The sequence below is a fragment of the Mesoplodon densirostris genome, chromosome X (genome assembly GCF_025265405.1).
Source record: "Mesoplodon densirostris isolate mMesDen1 chromosome X, mMesDen1 primary haplotype, whole genome shotgun sequence".
NCBI lineage: Eukaryota > Metazoa > Chordata > Mammalia > Artiodactyla > Ziphiidae > Mesoplodon > Mesoplodon densirostris.
This window is the reverse complement of record NC_082681.1, coordinates 89,720,002-89,736,389: the sequence shown is the minus strand read 5'-3', so window position 1 is coordinate 89,736,389 and position 16,388 is coordinate 89,720,002. Positions and strand designations below refer to the sequence as shown.

The 16,388-nt window shown below is 37.5% G+C and overlaps 1 protein-coding gene across 7 annotated transcripts in view; it reads left to right on the top strand.

Moving 5' to 3' along the window:
* RRAGB (Ras related GTP binding B) overlaps positions 1 to 15,969 on the top strand; it is a 51,011-nt gene extending 35,042 nt beyond the window's left edge. For all 7 annotated transcript variants that reach the window (XM_060086898.1, XM_060086896.1, XM_060086897.1 and 4 more), the window contains 6 exons: positions 1,483 to 1,705; positions 4,571 to 4,666; positions 6,834 to 6,956; positions 13,299 to 13,390; positions 14,457 to 14,572; positions 15,477 to 15,969. In XM_060086898.1, the coding sequence (XP_059942881.1) occupies positions 1,483 to 1,705; positions 4,571 to 4,666; positions 6,834 to 6,956; positions 13,299 to 13,390; positions 14,457 to 14,572; positions 15,477 to 15,574 (748 nt within the window). In that variant the 3' untranslated portion in view covers positions 15,575 to 15,969. The remainder of the gene's footprint in view (positions 1 to 1,482; positions 1,706 to 4,570; positions 4,667 to 6,833; positions 6,957 to 13,298; positions 13,391 to 14,456; positions 14,573 to 15,476) is intronic.
* Positions 15,970 to 16,388: the final 419 nt, after the last annotated feature.

The window sequence follows — 16,388 nt, the reverse complement described above, 5'->3', positions numbered from 1 at the left end:
TGGAGGGAGCCAGGGTCATACCAGTGCTTCTTCCCTATCTGGTTTTCTAAGGTTCTTAGGCTCTGCCACTGCTGGTGGGAGAGCAGGGGGGCTGGAGACTTGGGCACCTCAGTGGCTGGAGGGACAGGACCACAGGCCCCATTCCCACTGCTGTACAGTTAGATGTGGCCATGGGTGCCACTGCAGCCAGGAGGCTGTTGTTGTGTGTGCTGTCTGCTCTGCTGCTACCAGGTTCTCTGGGGCTGCAGGCTTAGCTGCCATGGCCAGAGGGCCAGGATTATAGACACTACCTCTACCGTTCCTTCAGTTCTGCCTCCTCTATCTGTTCCAGTCCATCCACCTTTAGATGTACAGGTGTGTGGAATACTCTAGCATCCTGGTGTGTTGGACAAAAGTACCTTTGTTGAGTTGTGAATGTTTTAGTGGTTGTAGATTGAAGGGGAGAGACAGAGGTAGCTTTTCATTCCACCATATTGTTGATGCCACCCCTTGATTTTTCTGTTTAGGACAGAACACTACTGTATTCTTCTAGCCAGCTGGCAATTGAGAATTTCTTGGGAAGCAACACACAGCCTAAGGAGCAAAGAGCAACATTCTGCTAAAAAGTTAACTTGGAGCCATTTTCATATAGTTTAGAGTGTTTGACTAATTATTCATTCAGTAAATATTCATTGAGCAACTACTCTGTGTCAAGCTCTATGCTAAAAGCTGGGAAACAATGTCAAACTGTAACAGACATGGTCCTTACCTTCATGGAGCTTGCTGTCTAGGGGATTGAATGCCACTAATTAAAAACTCACACAAATATGTATAATATCACACTTGTGGTGAGTGTTAAAAATAAAACCAGTGTGTTAGTATAATTGCCTATGGTGACTAGATTTGCCCAAGTCAGTGAGGTCAGGGATATTTTCTGTGAGGCAGTATGAATTGAACTGAAATCCAGTGGAACAAGTAGGAGTTAATTAGGTATAAAAGTAAGGGGAGGGCTTCCCTGGTGGCGCAGTGGTTGAGGGTCCGCCTGCCAATGCAGGGGACGCGGGTTCGTGCCCCGGTCTGGGAGGATCCTGCGTGCCATGGAGCGGCTGGGCCCGTGGACCATAGCCTCTGAGCCTGTGCTCCACAGCGGGAGAGGTCACAACGGTGAGAGGCCCGCGTACCACACACACACAAAAAAATTAAGGGGATAGATTGTGAGACAGAGTGTAAAGCACGTGTAAAGGCCCCTCAGTGGATAGACCATGGGCCACTAGAACTGAGGGAAGGTCAAAGTATATTTGGAACACAAGGAGAGGAGCAAAAGGTGGCACAAGATGTGGCCTTAGAAGTAAGAAGGTGAGGCCATCCTAATTTGCTATCATTTTCCCTTTAATTTGAAGCTTTAGGATTATCTTTCACACTGATTAAGCCAACAAAAATAGATCATAAATAGGAGTGATTAAGTGATGACTTGCTTATTACCTAGATTTTTTTTCCTACTAGACAGGACACCTTCATGGAAAATTATTTCACCAGCCAACGAGACAACATCTTCCGTAATGTGGAGGTTCTGATTTATGTATTTGATGTGGAAAGCCGAGAACTGGAAAAGGACATGCACTATTACCAGTCATGCCTGGAGGCCATTCTGCAGAATTCTCCAGATGCCAAAATCTTTTGCTTGGTGCATAAAATGGATCTGGTACAGGAGGATCAACGAGACCTGGTAAGAAATAGAAAGGGTGGTGCACCAAATAATTGACATCCTTTGTAAACTTCTTCTGTAGGGATATAGGTAAATTTGTACCATTCTTTTTAGGAAAAAAAAAATCTCAGCATAAGCTTTCAAAATGAAGTTGACATTTGTTTTTAAAAACACTTATAAACAGGGCTTCCCTGGTGGCACAGTGGTTGAGAGTCCGCCTGCCGATGCAGGGGACACAGGTTCGTGCCCCGGTCCGGGAAGATCCCACATGCTACAGAGTGGCTAGGCCCATGAGCCATGGCTGCTGAGCCTGTGCGTCCGGAGCCTGTGCTCTGCAACGGGAGAAGCCACAACAGTGAGAGGCCCATGTACCGCAGGGAAAAAAAAAAAAAAAGCTTTGGGGCTTCCCTGGTGGCACAGTGATTGGGAGTCCGCCTGCCGATGCAGGGGACGTGGGTTTGTGCCCCGGTCCGGGAGGATCCCAAATGCTGTGGAGCGGCTGGGCCCGTGAGCCATGGCCGCTGAGCCTGCGCGTCTGGAGCCTGTGCTCCGCAATGGAGAGGCCACAGCAGTGCAAGGCCCGCGTACCGAAAAAAAAACAAAACTTATAAACAAATGTTCCATGGTGGTAAGGGAAATATAATGTTCATTTAGCAAATAATCTTCAAATTTGGGAAAGGATCCTGACCGTGTGATATCACTAAGCAGCTTTATGTATTTTTAAAATATATTTGCTACCACTGTTTTACTGTCCTTTAGAGCAGGCAGTTATTGTCAAGGCCAGAAGACCCACCAGGGGTGAGATAAAGAAAGGTCATAGCTCACTAGGTTGACCTAGGAAACTGGTATGCACCAATTCAAATGCCAACTATACTGTGTTAGGCACAATGCCAAGGCCCTCATAATTGCACTGATATGGTATATTTTCTTTTCTAGCATGGGAGTTGGTACACATAAATTTAAACCAGAAAAGACACAGTAGAAAGGGCAAACTCCTAGCTAGCTATGAGACCCCAGAACTGGCAAATCACAAATAGAGTCTAGCTTTAGTTTGCTCCATATAAAATAAGAGGATTGGATTTTAAAGTCTAAGCTGAAAGAGAAGATCCTCTATTTCCAAGGGTAAAGTTGAGGAAAGCAGTTTTAGAATATGCTGGTGATGTAGAAGAATACAGTTCCTCTTTGGGTTGGAACCTAGGAGTCTAAGGATCCCCTTTAACTTAAGAATTTTTTGGTAATAACTGTGGTCAGGAATACTTTTTTTTCCATAATTAGTTACAGGATTGCCTTCAGTGTTCCAGTATTTGAGTATGTTTTGGTGTTTCTAGATTAGCTTACAGGCTTTCAGAAACCACTTGACAGGGTTCCGTATTTGACTCTGAAAAGGACTTTTGAGTATTCTTTTTAGTTCCTTCTCCCTCTCACTATGTATCAATTCTGTTTTAATTCAGCAGAAAATTCTGTATGTAGCTTGATCTTGAGCTTGTGAGGGGTTTGTTATTATTACTGTTTTTTGTTTTGTTTCCCTGGCCCAATTTGCAACAGAAAAACCTAGAGCATTCCAATAAATGACCTCCTTATGGATTTTTTAATTACTTGTAATTTTTAGTGATCAACGTATTGTTTTCGAAATGCTTATGTAAATATCCCCAAAGATACATTAATGTTCTTTGTGGGATTTTAAGCTTAATTAAGAAAAGTATACTCTCTTTCATTAAAGTTTCAGACTTGGAGGTTTTGGAATAAAATGGCTAGGGTGCTTCCCTGAATATCAGTTTCAAGCAAGATAGGTGTTTCCCTCTATGTGTGTGTATTAGTCAGGGTTCCTCAGAGAAACAGAACCAATAAGAAGTGTGTGTGTGTGTGTGTGTGTGTGTGTAGAGAGAGAGAGAGTGAGAATAAGAGAGAGACTGATTACTTTTAAGGAATTGACTCATGTGATTCTGGAGGCTGGCAAGTCTGAAATCTGCAGGGCCGACTGATAGGGACAGACCCTTGTTGCAGCTTGAGTCAGAAGGCAGTCTGGATGGCAGAATTCCCTCTTCCTGGGGAATGGCAGTCTTTTTCTCTTAAGGCCTTCAACTGGTTATATAAAGCTTACCCATATTATGGAGGGGGATCTGCTTTACTAAAAGTCCACTGATTTAAATATTAATCTCATCTAAAAAATACCTTCATAGCAACATCTAAATTGGTGTTTAACCAAATGTCTGGGTATTGTGGCCTAACCTAGTTGTTGCATAAAATTATCCATCACAGTGTGAACAGTGCACTCACTATAAGCCCACCCAGTCCTGGAAAATATCTGTGTATCTGTTTATATTTGTATAAATAGATATTTTTCCATGTATATATGGGCATATATATAGATAGATACATAGCCAAGAATAGATATTTGTGTGTAAGGCGTTGTTATATCTATGTAGCCAAATAAATACAGTCCATACAGAAATAATATATGTGTATGCATGTGTGTATGAGAGTAAGATATCTACAAAAGTTGAAGTATTTTGATTTATAAAATCTTGATATTGGTATAGATATCTTAAAAATGACCCAGATTGGATTATTTGGAATGTTAGATATATTTTATTAAGATTCCTCTGTATGGTAAATTTTATTTTCCAGCATAGTGTTCTTAGTGAGTACTCAGAACAAGCAGCACAGTCCTGAAGAATTCTAGTAGCCGTTGCACTTTGTAGACCTGACTTGAAATCATTTCTGCCATCCTAGTCTGTAAAGTAATGTACACATTTAAAAATTCCTCTGAGGAAAAACGAAATGCCCCTGTTTAAAATATGCTAAAATATTACACCTCAGATTTTGCAGTGAGAGAGGAGAGCTGTTAGTTATATGCTGACCAGTATGTTGGTCTATTTACTTCAGATTTTTAAAGAGCGAGAAGAAGATCTGAGGCGTTTGTCTCGCCCATTGGAATGTTCTTGCTTCCGAACATCTATCTGGGATGAAACTCTCTATAAGGTGTGTATGTTTCCCTGAGTTCTCTCATTTAAAGAGCATGAAAAAAAAAGCTAGAAGGGTATTATCAAAACTAAAAGATTTTAAACTCTTTCATAGCCATCTAGATGTGTTGAACCAAAAGAAGAAATAATCTACAATAAATTGTTTGAAAAATACCCAATTTAACCTTAAGAAATTTTGGTTTTGATCTTAGATTGGGTCGACATACCTATCAAATCACACTGAATTAACCCAGTTTGGTCCTGATTAATTTGATACAGATCTTCATGACAGTAGAGGTTTCACTGGCCATCATCCATTTTGACCTGTTGTGGTCTCAGTGCTGACTGGAATTGTATCTAATATTCAGGTACCTCTACAGGATATAAGCTAGTCTGCCTAAGTTTGGATGGCAATAGAAGAACAATATTTAGGGGAGAGATTGGAGAAGGGAGTCTTAGAATGGGATATGTTATTTCTAGAGTATGATAGCTTCAACTTTCATGCCAAATTAGAGACTAGCATTCTTTCAACCAGAGAGATTGTTCCCATTGGTGGAATGGATGCTACACTACTTGTAGTAGATGTAGAGGTTACAAACAATAGCTGTGTTATGGATGAAGCTGAAATTACCTTATTGGCACATGGGCTCCTTATCCTGCTTCCTCCCTTTCTCCCACTGATTTAGTGATTTGAAAGACTGGCTCCTTTTGGGTCCTCCTGTGGTCAGACTGCTTCTGGTATCCATTGACAAGTCTGGGTAGGAAAGCATCCTTCTCTGTGACTTGTAGCTACAGCCTCAGTATCAACTCCATCTGACAAGTATCTACAACCAAAAGCACAGAAGCCTGATTTGCCAAGGAGAAAAACAATTGGACTTTAAACATAGCCACTGATATATTTTTTTAACTAATTCATTTTCCCCCCAATATGTTGACCCAGCCTCGCTCTAATAACAGATCATTTTGAGATACCTATCTAGGAAATACTGTTCTAGATTAATTTGGGCCGAATTTCTCTCAAAGCCTTATTCCCATAGAACAGGTAACCGTGAATAAGGATGGACATGACGCACTGATAAGAACCAACTGCGGTGTGAAGGATGGCAATACATAACACGACCAAAGACAATTGGCTAATCACAACACTGCTGTGAGTGACAATGTCTCTGCTGTGGTTAGCTTTGGTGCCTTCTCCAAGGTAAATTCAGCAGTGACATTAACACCGACCTGGGAACTTGGAACCTGAACCCCCATGCCTAAGTAATAAAACTAATTGGAACAGAGACATGGCTCTACTCTCTCTTACATCAACGTTGCATAGAGCTGACATAAATTTTTATATTAAGTTTTATTCTACAAGCACTCATTGCAATCTGCTTGATGCTGTTGGACGCACAGATGGCTAAGACCAGGTTCCTACCCTCTAGTAGGGGAGAGAAGAACATTGTACACCTTACCAGACAAATTGGAGCGAAATTGAAAGAAATATTATAATGAAAATTCAAATAAAAGAGCCTTAAGAGAATAGAGGGAGGGTGTGGTTAATTTCAACTACTTATTTTAGTCATACTCCTCTGGATGAAGTCAGTTTTAGGCAAACACGCAGTGGACTGTTTTTAATTCAATTGGATCAATAATTTATAAAGCTGACAATAAGCCTTTTGGAATGATAATGCCACTAATTTCTCTTGTAATTTCTATTGTATGTTATCCCATTGAAAGGAGGGGTCATTTTTCTACGTGGCTCTGATATTTTCATAAAATTGATTCTTAGATGTATGTTAAATATAGCATTATTAGGTTCTGATCTTTAGAGCAATCTACACTATTGGACTTACATATCTGTTTGAATGGCTGGATTAGAAGTTCTTTAGCCCAGTATATCAGAGCTTTCAACTTCCCTAAGGCAATATGATGGAATTAAATATTTGTTTATTTTTAATTATCAATGGAAAGAAGTATTTTACAAAAGTGTTTGAAACTTTAAAAAATCCAACTGAAGGATAAAAATCAAATATTATCTTCATTTTCTCACTTCGTTTGTGTTATACTTGTTGCCAGAATTTGTTTGGGACTCAATTGTCACCATATTTTGCTGTCTGTATGTTATAGTATACTTACTCATTTGCAAAGATCTGGGACTGGCTACCTGTTAGTAATATTACACTGTGCTTCTGTTCTGTTAGGCTTGGTCCAGCATTGTTTATCAGCTGATTCCCAATGTTCAGCAGCTGGAAATGAACCTAAGGAATTTTGCTGAAATTATTGAGGCTGATGAAGTGCTTCTATTTGAGAGAGCCACTTTTCTGGTGAGAACTTTCTGCTCTGCAGATGTACTTCATACTCACCTTCTTCTATTCAGCAACAGAGAATATGTTGCCACTTTCAGGAAGAACCTTTTTCCCTCTTGTCATTACTTCACCATGCATAGCCTTATTTACAAAGTAGTATTGTCAGCAAGTAACTTGAAAGAAGTTATTTGGTGTGTGGATCTTTAGTAATTAGTAAAACTTAGATGTTTGCAGGTAAGCCTTACTATAGAGTTTAGATTATTTTTGTGAATAATTGTTCATTTGTGTTAAAGAATTCCTATTTCCTATTGACTTTTATTATGAAATGATGGGTATTTTTCTTTGAGTTTAAAGCTTTTAACATGGAAGAGATGTAATGGTCAACTCAGTGACGTAGCTAAGAGTTCAGATGGGGAGGTGAAAGGGCAAAGAGGTATGTCGGTATTTTTATTTTTCTTATAAATTCGGCTTAACAATGATATTAGCCCCTGTATTTGGCCATGAGGGGGTATGCAAAACCCAATATTATATTTATAAGTAAAATTTTTAAATAACTAATAAAAATTGACTTGAGCTGTCACAAAGCACTGCTTAAGTAATTGCTGATCAGCTTAACAAATATAACTCTAAGAGCAGCTCACAGTAAGTAATTGGTTTCTGAGCTCTACCAGTGCTTCATGATTTTAGACACATTTCTTGCTTTTTTTGTTTTTTACATACACACGTATCCTTTTTCAAATTCTTTTTTCATTTAAGTTATTACAGAATATTGAGCAGAGTTCCCCATGCTATACAGTAGGTCACTGTTGGCCATCTATCCTAAATATAGAAGTGTGTATGTCTCAATCCCAAATTCCCAATCTATCCCTACCCCCACCCTTCGCCCCTGGCAACCACAAGTTCCTTCTCTAAGTCTGTGAGTCTGTTTCTGTCTTGTAAACAAGTTAATTTGTATCATTTATCTTGGATTCCACATATAAACAATATCATATGATATTTGTCTTTCTTTGTCTGACTTACTTCACTTAGTATGATAATCTCCAGGTCCATCCATGTTGCTGCAAATGACATTATTTCATTCTTTTTAATGGCTGAGTAATATTCCATTGTATATATGTACCACATCTTCTTTATCCATTCATCTGTTGATGGACATTTAGGTTGCTTCCACTGTCTTGGCTATTGTAAATGGGGCTGAAATGAACATTGGGGTGCATGTATCCTTTCAAACCATGTTTTTCTCCGGATATATGCCCAGGAGTGGGATTCCTGGATCATATGGTAGCTCTAATTTTAGTTTTTAAAGTAATCTCCATACTGTTCTCCACGGTGGCCGTACCAATTTATATTCCCACCAACAGTGCAAGAGGGTTCCCTTTTCTCCACACCCTCTCCAGCATTTATTGTTTGTAGACTTTTTGATGATGGCCGTTCTGACTGGTGTGAGGTGGTACCTCATTGTAGTTTTGATTTGCATTTCTGTAATAATTACTGATGTTGAGCATCTTTTCATATGCCTCCTGGCCATCTGTATGTCTTCTTTGGAGAAATGTCTATTTAGGTCTTCTGCCCATTTTTTTATTGGGTTGTTTGTTTTTTTTCATACTGAGCCACATGTGTTGTTTGTAAATTTTGGAGATTAATTCCTTATCTGCTACATCGTTTGCAAATATTTTCTCCAATTTTATGGGTTGTCTTTGTGCTTTCTTTATGGTTTCCTTTGCTGTGCAAGAGCTTTTGAGTTCAGTTAAGTCCCATTTGTTTTTTGCTTTTTGTTTTTTAATTTCCATTACTCTAGTATTCCATTACTCTTGCTGCAATTTATGTCAGTGTTCTGCCTATGTTTTCCTCTAAGAGTTTTAGAGTATCCAGTCTTACATTTAGGGCTTTAATCCATTTTGAGTTTATTTTTGTGTATGGTATTAAAGAATGTTCATTTTTTTTACATGTAGCTGTCCAGTTTTCCCAGCACTATTTATTGAAGAGACTGTCTTTTCTCCATTATATAGTCTTGCCTTCGTTGTCATAGGTTAATTGACCATGGTGTGTGAGTTTATTTCTGGGCTTTCTACCCTATTTCATTAATCTATATTTGTTTTTGTGCCAGTTCCATACTGTTTTGATGACTTTAGCTTTGTAGTATAGTCTGAAGTCAGGGATCCTGATTCCTCCAGCTCCGTTTTCTTTTCTCAAGATTGCTTTTGCTATTCGGGGTCTTTTGTGTCTCCATACAAATTTTAAGATTTTTTGTTCTAGTTCTGTGAAAAATGCCCTTGGTAATTTGATAGGGATTGCACTGAATATATAGATTGTCTTGGGTAGTATAATCATTCTGACAATATTGATTCTTCTAATCCAAGAGCATGGTATTTCTTTCCATCTGTTTCTATCATCTTTGATTTCTTTCATCAGCATCTTATAGTTTTTTGAAGTACAGGTCTTTTGCCTCCTTAGGTAAGTTTATTTCTAGGTATTTTATTCTTTTTGCTGCACTGGTAAATGGGATTGTTTCTTTAATTTCTTTTTCTGATCTTTCATTGTTAGTGTATAGAAATGCAAGAGATTTCTGTGTATTAATTTTGTATCCTACAACTTTACCAAATTCATTGATGAACTCTAGTAGTTTTCTGGTAGCATCTTTAGGATTTTCTATGTATAGTAGTATCATGTCATCTACAGACAGAGACTGTTTTACTTCTTTTCCAATTTGGATTCCTTTTACTTCTTTTTCTTTTCTGATTGCCATGGCTAGGACTTCCAAAACTATGTTCAGTAAAAGTGGTGACAGTGGATATCCTTGTCTTGTTCCTGATCTTAGAGGAAATGCTTTCAGCTTTTCACCATTGAGTATGATGTTAGGTGTAGGTTTGTCATATATGGCCTTTATTGTGTTGAGGTAAGTTTTCTCTGTGCCCACTTTCTGGAGAGCTTTTTTCATACATGGGTGTTGAATTTTGTTAAGAGCTTTTTCTGCATCTATTGAGATGATCATATGGTTTTTATTCTTCAGTTTGTTGCTGTGGTGTATCACACCGATTGATTTGGGGATATTGAAAAGTCCTTTCATTCCTGGGATAAATCCCACTTGATCATTGGGTCTGATCCTTTTTAATGTATTGTTGGATTCGGTTTGCTAGTATTTTGTTGAGGACTATTTTTGCATCTATGTTCACCAGTGACGTTGGCCTGTAATTTTCTTTTTTGGTGGTATCTTTGTCTGGTTTTGGTTATCAGGGTGATGGTGACCTCATAGAATGAGTTTGCAAGTGTTCCTTCCTCTGCAATTTTTTGGAATAGTTTCAGAAGGATAGGTGTTATCTCTTCTCTAAATGTTTGATAGAATTCACGTGTGAAGCCATCAGGTCCTGGACTTTGGTTTGTTGGGAGTTTTTTAATCCCAGTTTCAACTTCATTCTTGTAATTGATCTGTTCATATTTTTTGTTTCTTCCTGGTTCAGTCTTGGGAGATTGTACCTTTTGAAGAATTTCTCCTTTTCTTCTAGGTTGTCCATTTTATTGGCATATAGTTGCTTGTAGTAATCTCTCATGATCCTTTGTATTTCTGTGGTGTCTGTTGTAGCTTCTCCTTTTTCATTCCTAATTGTATTGATTTGAGTCCTCTCCCTTTTTTCCTTGATGAGTCTGTCTAAAGGTTTATCCATTTTGTTTATCTTTTCAAAGGACCAGCTTTTAGATTCATTCATCATTTCTGTTGTTTTCTTTCTCTCTATTTCATTTATTTCTGCTCTGATCTTTATGGTTTCTTTCCTTCTATTAACTTTGTGTTTGTTCTTCTTTCTGCAGTTGCTTTAGGTGTAAGGTTAGGTTGCTTATTTGAGACTTTTCTTGTTTCCTGAGGAAAGATTGTGTTGCTATAAATTTCCCTCCTAGAGGGATGTCTAGGGGTGTCACATAGGTTTTGGATCCTCATGCTTTCATTTTCATTTTCTCTATATACTTTTTGATTCCTTTGATTTCTTCAGTGATCCATTGGTTGTTAAGTAGCGTATTGTTTAGCCCCTATATGTTTGTGTATTTTACAGCTTTTTCCTTGTAGTTGATTTCTAATCTCATAGTGTTGTGTTTGGGAAAGATGCTTGATATGATTTCAGTTTTCTTAAATTTACCAAGGCTTGCTATGTGGCCCAGCATGTGATCAATTCTGGAGAGTGTTCCATGTGTACTTGAGAAGAATGTGTATTCTGCTGTTTTGGGATGAAATGCTCTAAATATCAATTAAGTCCATCTATTCTAATGTGTCATTTAAGGCCTGTGTTTCCTTATTGATTTTCTGTCTGGATGATCTTTCCATTGATGAACATAGAGTGTTAAAGTCCCCCAATATGATTGTGTTACTGTCGACTTTTCTTTCTATAGCTGTTAGTATTTGCCTTATATATTGTGGTGCTTCTATGTTGGGTTCATATATATTTACAATTGTTATGTCTTCTTCTTGGACTGATCCCTTGATTATTATGTAGTATCCTTCTTTGTCTCTTGTAACATTCTTTATTTGAAACTGTATTTTGTCTAATATGAATATTGTTACTCTAGCTTTCTTTTGATTTCTGTTTGCATGGAATGCATTTTTCCATCCTCTTACTTTCAGTCTGTATGTGTCCCTAGATCTGAAGTGGGTCTCTTGTAGACAGCATATATATGGTAGCCACATATCTTAATCTCTCTGAGTTTGGTTCCCCTTTTATAAACTGGAGATAATAATATCTATATCATAGGTTTATTGTGTGGATTAAAATGGGACAAGGTAACATTAAGCCCTAGCACAAAGTTTATCATACAGTTGGCAAACTGTTAAATGTTGATTTCTTTTGATATTGCAGCCAACAGAGGGCAGAGAATGCAAAGTACAATTTTTCTCCTTCCTTTGTAGAAACATTATTTTTAATGGTAGCATATTTGGGAGTCATCCTTCCTGCTAACTGGTACAGCTGAGACAAGGAGTCCTAACTAGAGTGTCTTTCTGCCTCAGCCCATAGGCAGGGATCACTTGCTTGGAAGTTCACTACCCTGAGCCCTGTCTTTCCTGCTAGTGGTAATAGCAACAAGCAAGTGAGCTCTTCTGTCTATCTTGAGACACGTGGCACGGTAGAATCCTGCCTCAGCAGTATTCTCCTGCCACATCTACCACACATGATCATAGAGGTTAACCTAATATAAACTCTGTTTTTCACTGGCAGTAACAAGTAGCTTTTGCTTTCTCTTGAGGGCTAAGTTTAGTTGTGATTGACCATTTTCACTATAGCTCTTGAAGTCAAGCAACAGGAACCTATTCCACCATTGGTCTAGGGATTATGTTTTGAAAATTTCACATGGTTTCAGGGAATTGCCCTGTGAATTTTCTTCTGGCAAATGACTCAGTTTTGCTTCCTACTAGAAACTTTACATCAGCCTATGGGAAATACTCGTGTGGTTTCATTAATCTGAAAGTGTTAGGGGAAGTATTTTCAGCTGGCATTGGTGTCCATCATGAATAGGTTCATTTATAAATAGTAAATCCTCAGAGGTCAGAATCGTTCAGTTAAGATTTTTAAATATGATACGAAAAACCACTTGGTTATAGCCTTCATTAAAATCAAATACATTAAGTACACCTCAACAACAGCTAAGAGGGACTTCCCTGGTGGTCCAGTGGTAAAGAATCCACCTTCCAGTGCAGGGGATGCAGGTTCAGTCCCTGGTTGGGGAACTAAGATCCCACATGCCACGGGACAACTAAGCCTGTGCACCACAACTACTGAGCTTGCACACCTCAACTAGAGAGCCCGCATGCTGAAAACTACAGAGCCCACACACCCTGGAGCCCACGTGCCACAAATAGAAGCCTGAGTGCCGCAACGAAGAGCCTGCACGCCACAGCAAAAAGATCCCACATGCCTTGACGAAGATCCTGTGTGCCTGCAATTAAGACTTGACACAACCAAAATAAATAAACAAATAAATAGATAAAATATTAAAAAAAGAACAGCTAAGAATTTTTATTTTTCCTTTTTGATTTGTACTTTTTTTGAATCAAAGACCATCGTATTGAAATAAGATGAATATTTAATGATTAAAGTAAGTGAGAAGGGACAGCAATGAACCAAAATAGATAATACAATACTTAAATGATCTAATAAAATTATAACCAAACAGTACTGGATGGGTCATCCGTAGGGATGTTGAAATTATGCAGATGTTGACAGGATATGGGACAGAGGAATAGAGGCAGTAAAGCCAGGTGCCAAGTCTACCCTGAAAATCAGGGTGACCAAGAGACTGACAAATGTATTGCCTTGAAGAGTGGTAGAGTGTGATATGACAACACTGCATGGATTTAAAGGGCATTGCTCTTTTTCATAGGTGATTTCTCACTATCAATGTAAAGAACAGCGTGATGTCCACAGATTTGAGAAAATCAGCAACATTATTAAGCAATTTAAGCTGAGCTGCAGGTAAGAGATCTTATGTGATGTATTTATCTATGGAACACATTGTCATTTTTTGAGAGGTTCAAATAACTATAGTAGACTGCACTTCTATATTCAGCATACTTCTTTGTATTAAAAATAGAGCTAAACTCTAAGGGAGCCTACAGTTGACTGAAGTGAAAGACATCTTTAATGCAAAGTCAACTGATGCAGAAGAAGCATATGAAAAATATCTAAGCAGAGTACCCCTTCAAGATGTTTGATACTATTTGGGAAAAGACAAACAGAAAATGTCCAAGAGAGTTTTGAAAAACAAGAAAGGAGAATTTACCCTACCAAATACCAAGATTTACTATAAAACTACAGTAATTAAAATAGTGAGGGACTGATTCAAGAATGGCACAAAGCAGAGAGTCTAGAAATATCTGATCATATTGTCTCAGCTTTGTTTAAATACAATTTGAATCTTAGCATTGTGAATATAGGAAGAAGGAATGGCTGAACATCATAATCTAGTAAAGATTTAATAATCAAAATTCTTATCCTGGTAAAACTTTGATGCCCAGACAATAGAATAAGTGTAAGTTTTTCCCTTTTATGCCATAGCACACTTTGAGACTTTCTGCCATGTTTATTCTAACATTTTAAAGAAGAAATAGCAAATGTCATATAAATATCATTACCCTTTTTGTTTTCAAAGAAATGGGATCATTTCTAGAATTTCAGCATAACTAACATTCAGAAGATACAGTTATTAATCTCAATGATAGGGAAATTTCAACTGAATAAACTTCTTAAATATTAGAGAAATCTTTGGTAACATGATTTTTAATATGAATCTAGGTCTAAGCCCACTTTTCATTTCACAGTCAGTATCAAGTCCTAGTCCACTTTCTAAGTCACTTTCCAGCACGTGTTAAATTTGTCATTAGAGTTTCCTTGGAAAGCAAAGTGGGATTAGTGATTAACTGTCTTAATGAGGTGGTGGATTGAGATATAATGCTATGAAAATGTTTAACATGAAAGATAAGAATGTCTTATGTTGCTATTATTTTATGTTCTTTACTCACTTTTCTCCTTTCTCCTATAGCAAGCTGGCTGCCTCTTTCCAGAGCATGGAAGTCAGGAACTCTAACTTTGCTGCTTTCATTGACATCTTTACATCCAACACTTATGTGATGGTCGTGATGTCTGATCCATCCATTCGTAAGTTTAAACTTAGCTGACATAGGTTCAAAGCCACATATTCTTTAAACTAATTTCCCTAGAGGTAGTACATTATTAAAGATACTGAAAAGCTATTTTGTAGTGAACAACACTGTGAATGTACTTAATGCCACTGACCTATACATTTAAAAATGGTTAAAATGGTAAATTTCATTTTATGTGCATTTTACCACAATGAAAAAAAATTTAGTACTAGTGGTAAATACTTTTTATTTAATAGACATATTTTGAAACTTAAAGATAATTTAGACTCTAGGGTATTATGTCTTCTTCATGGGAACTTTAAAAATTACTTATGTATAGTTACTACATCTAAGGATTTTAAAGAAAAAGAACCCAAATGTATGACTTATGCTCCATGTGGGGTAGATTTTTAAAAGACTAGTCAATCTAAGCTCTGAACTATTAAATGTTGAACCATTTTATATGTCATTGTAGATTCCTAAGTATCATACTCCCATATTTCTGTTATGGGCATAAAGAGAGATATTTGGTGCTTCCATGCCATAATATCCATATCCATCACAACCATTGAAATAAAGGTTCTAGCAATATTTCCAGGATGCTCCCAGAAGTTTAAATTATCTCTTAAGTTATCTATCTTAGGTTAATATTAGAATACAGCATAAGATAATGTTCTTTTTTTACTATTAGCTCCAAACCAAAAGAGTTTGAAAATTTATTTTGAAAATACTATGCTTAGAATATAAACAAATCTTTTATTTATTCAGAAAAATTAAACTCTGGTTAACTTGGGACTTATGTTCTCTGTGACATACATTGAGGGATTTGGCTCTCTTTTGTTTATTTGTTTTTACTAATCAATTATTCCTTTGGCTGCTTGTACTTAGTCTGTTGGTTATCTTCCCTACCCCACCCTCAGCTTCTGCAGCTACTCTGATCAATATCCGCAATGCCAGGAAACACTTTGAAAAGCTGGAAAGAGTGGATGGACCAAAGCAGTGTCTTCTCATGCGCTAAAACATTGCCAAATGCTGTTTCAGAAAAAAATTGGAATACTGTTTCTTAATCTTAATGTTGTATTAGTATATATAGGCTATGAAATGTTGTGATGCTTATCACTTCTGTATTTCTTCCCTACTCCCCAGTCTTAACGTTTAACCTTGAATGCTATTTACTCAAATAGCCAGTGATGAGTTAGAAGATGAGCTGTTTATGAAGTTGGTGTGACATATAAAGTAGGTGATATATAAGTGTTCTGATAACAATGTTCTAATAGTGCAGGTGTTCTGTTAACCTGATTCCAGTTGTTGTGTATGCCAAAGCCTTTCCCAACGTCATCTTGTACTCCTTACCAGAGAGTAACCTATACGTTTGGAATATTACTGTTTTCTCAGCATGCATTAAAAATATTCCTTAACTACAATTGTAAATAAACTTTTGCTGTTAGGGATTTCAGTGTCTGTTTTTCTTTTCCTTGTTTCTTCAACTTTTCCCTAAGAAAGCGCAAGTGAATTTCAGTTATCCTAGGGGAAGGGGACCTGCTGTTTGGGAAATAGTACAAAATAAAGTTTGGTAGGAAGGATGAGCCAAATGATAGCCTTAAAGCTAGGCAGAAGAGTTTGGGTACAATGTGATAGGAAACGACAAAGGAATTTTGAAAGAAAGTTAACCTATAGGCTGACTGATGGCAGTCGGAGAATCTGTGGTAGTAATCCAGGCCTGAGGTGTGTTGAAAGTCTATTTCAGGATGCAACTGGAGAAGGAATGAATAAAAAGTTGAGGGAAAATAGTATTTATGAGATGTAAGTCTTCTTTCTATGAGGTCCAGGAA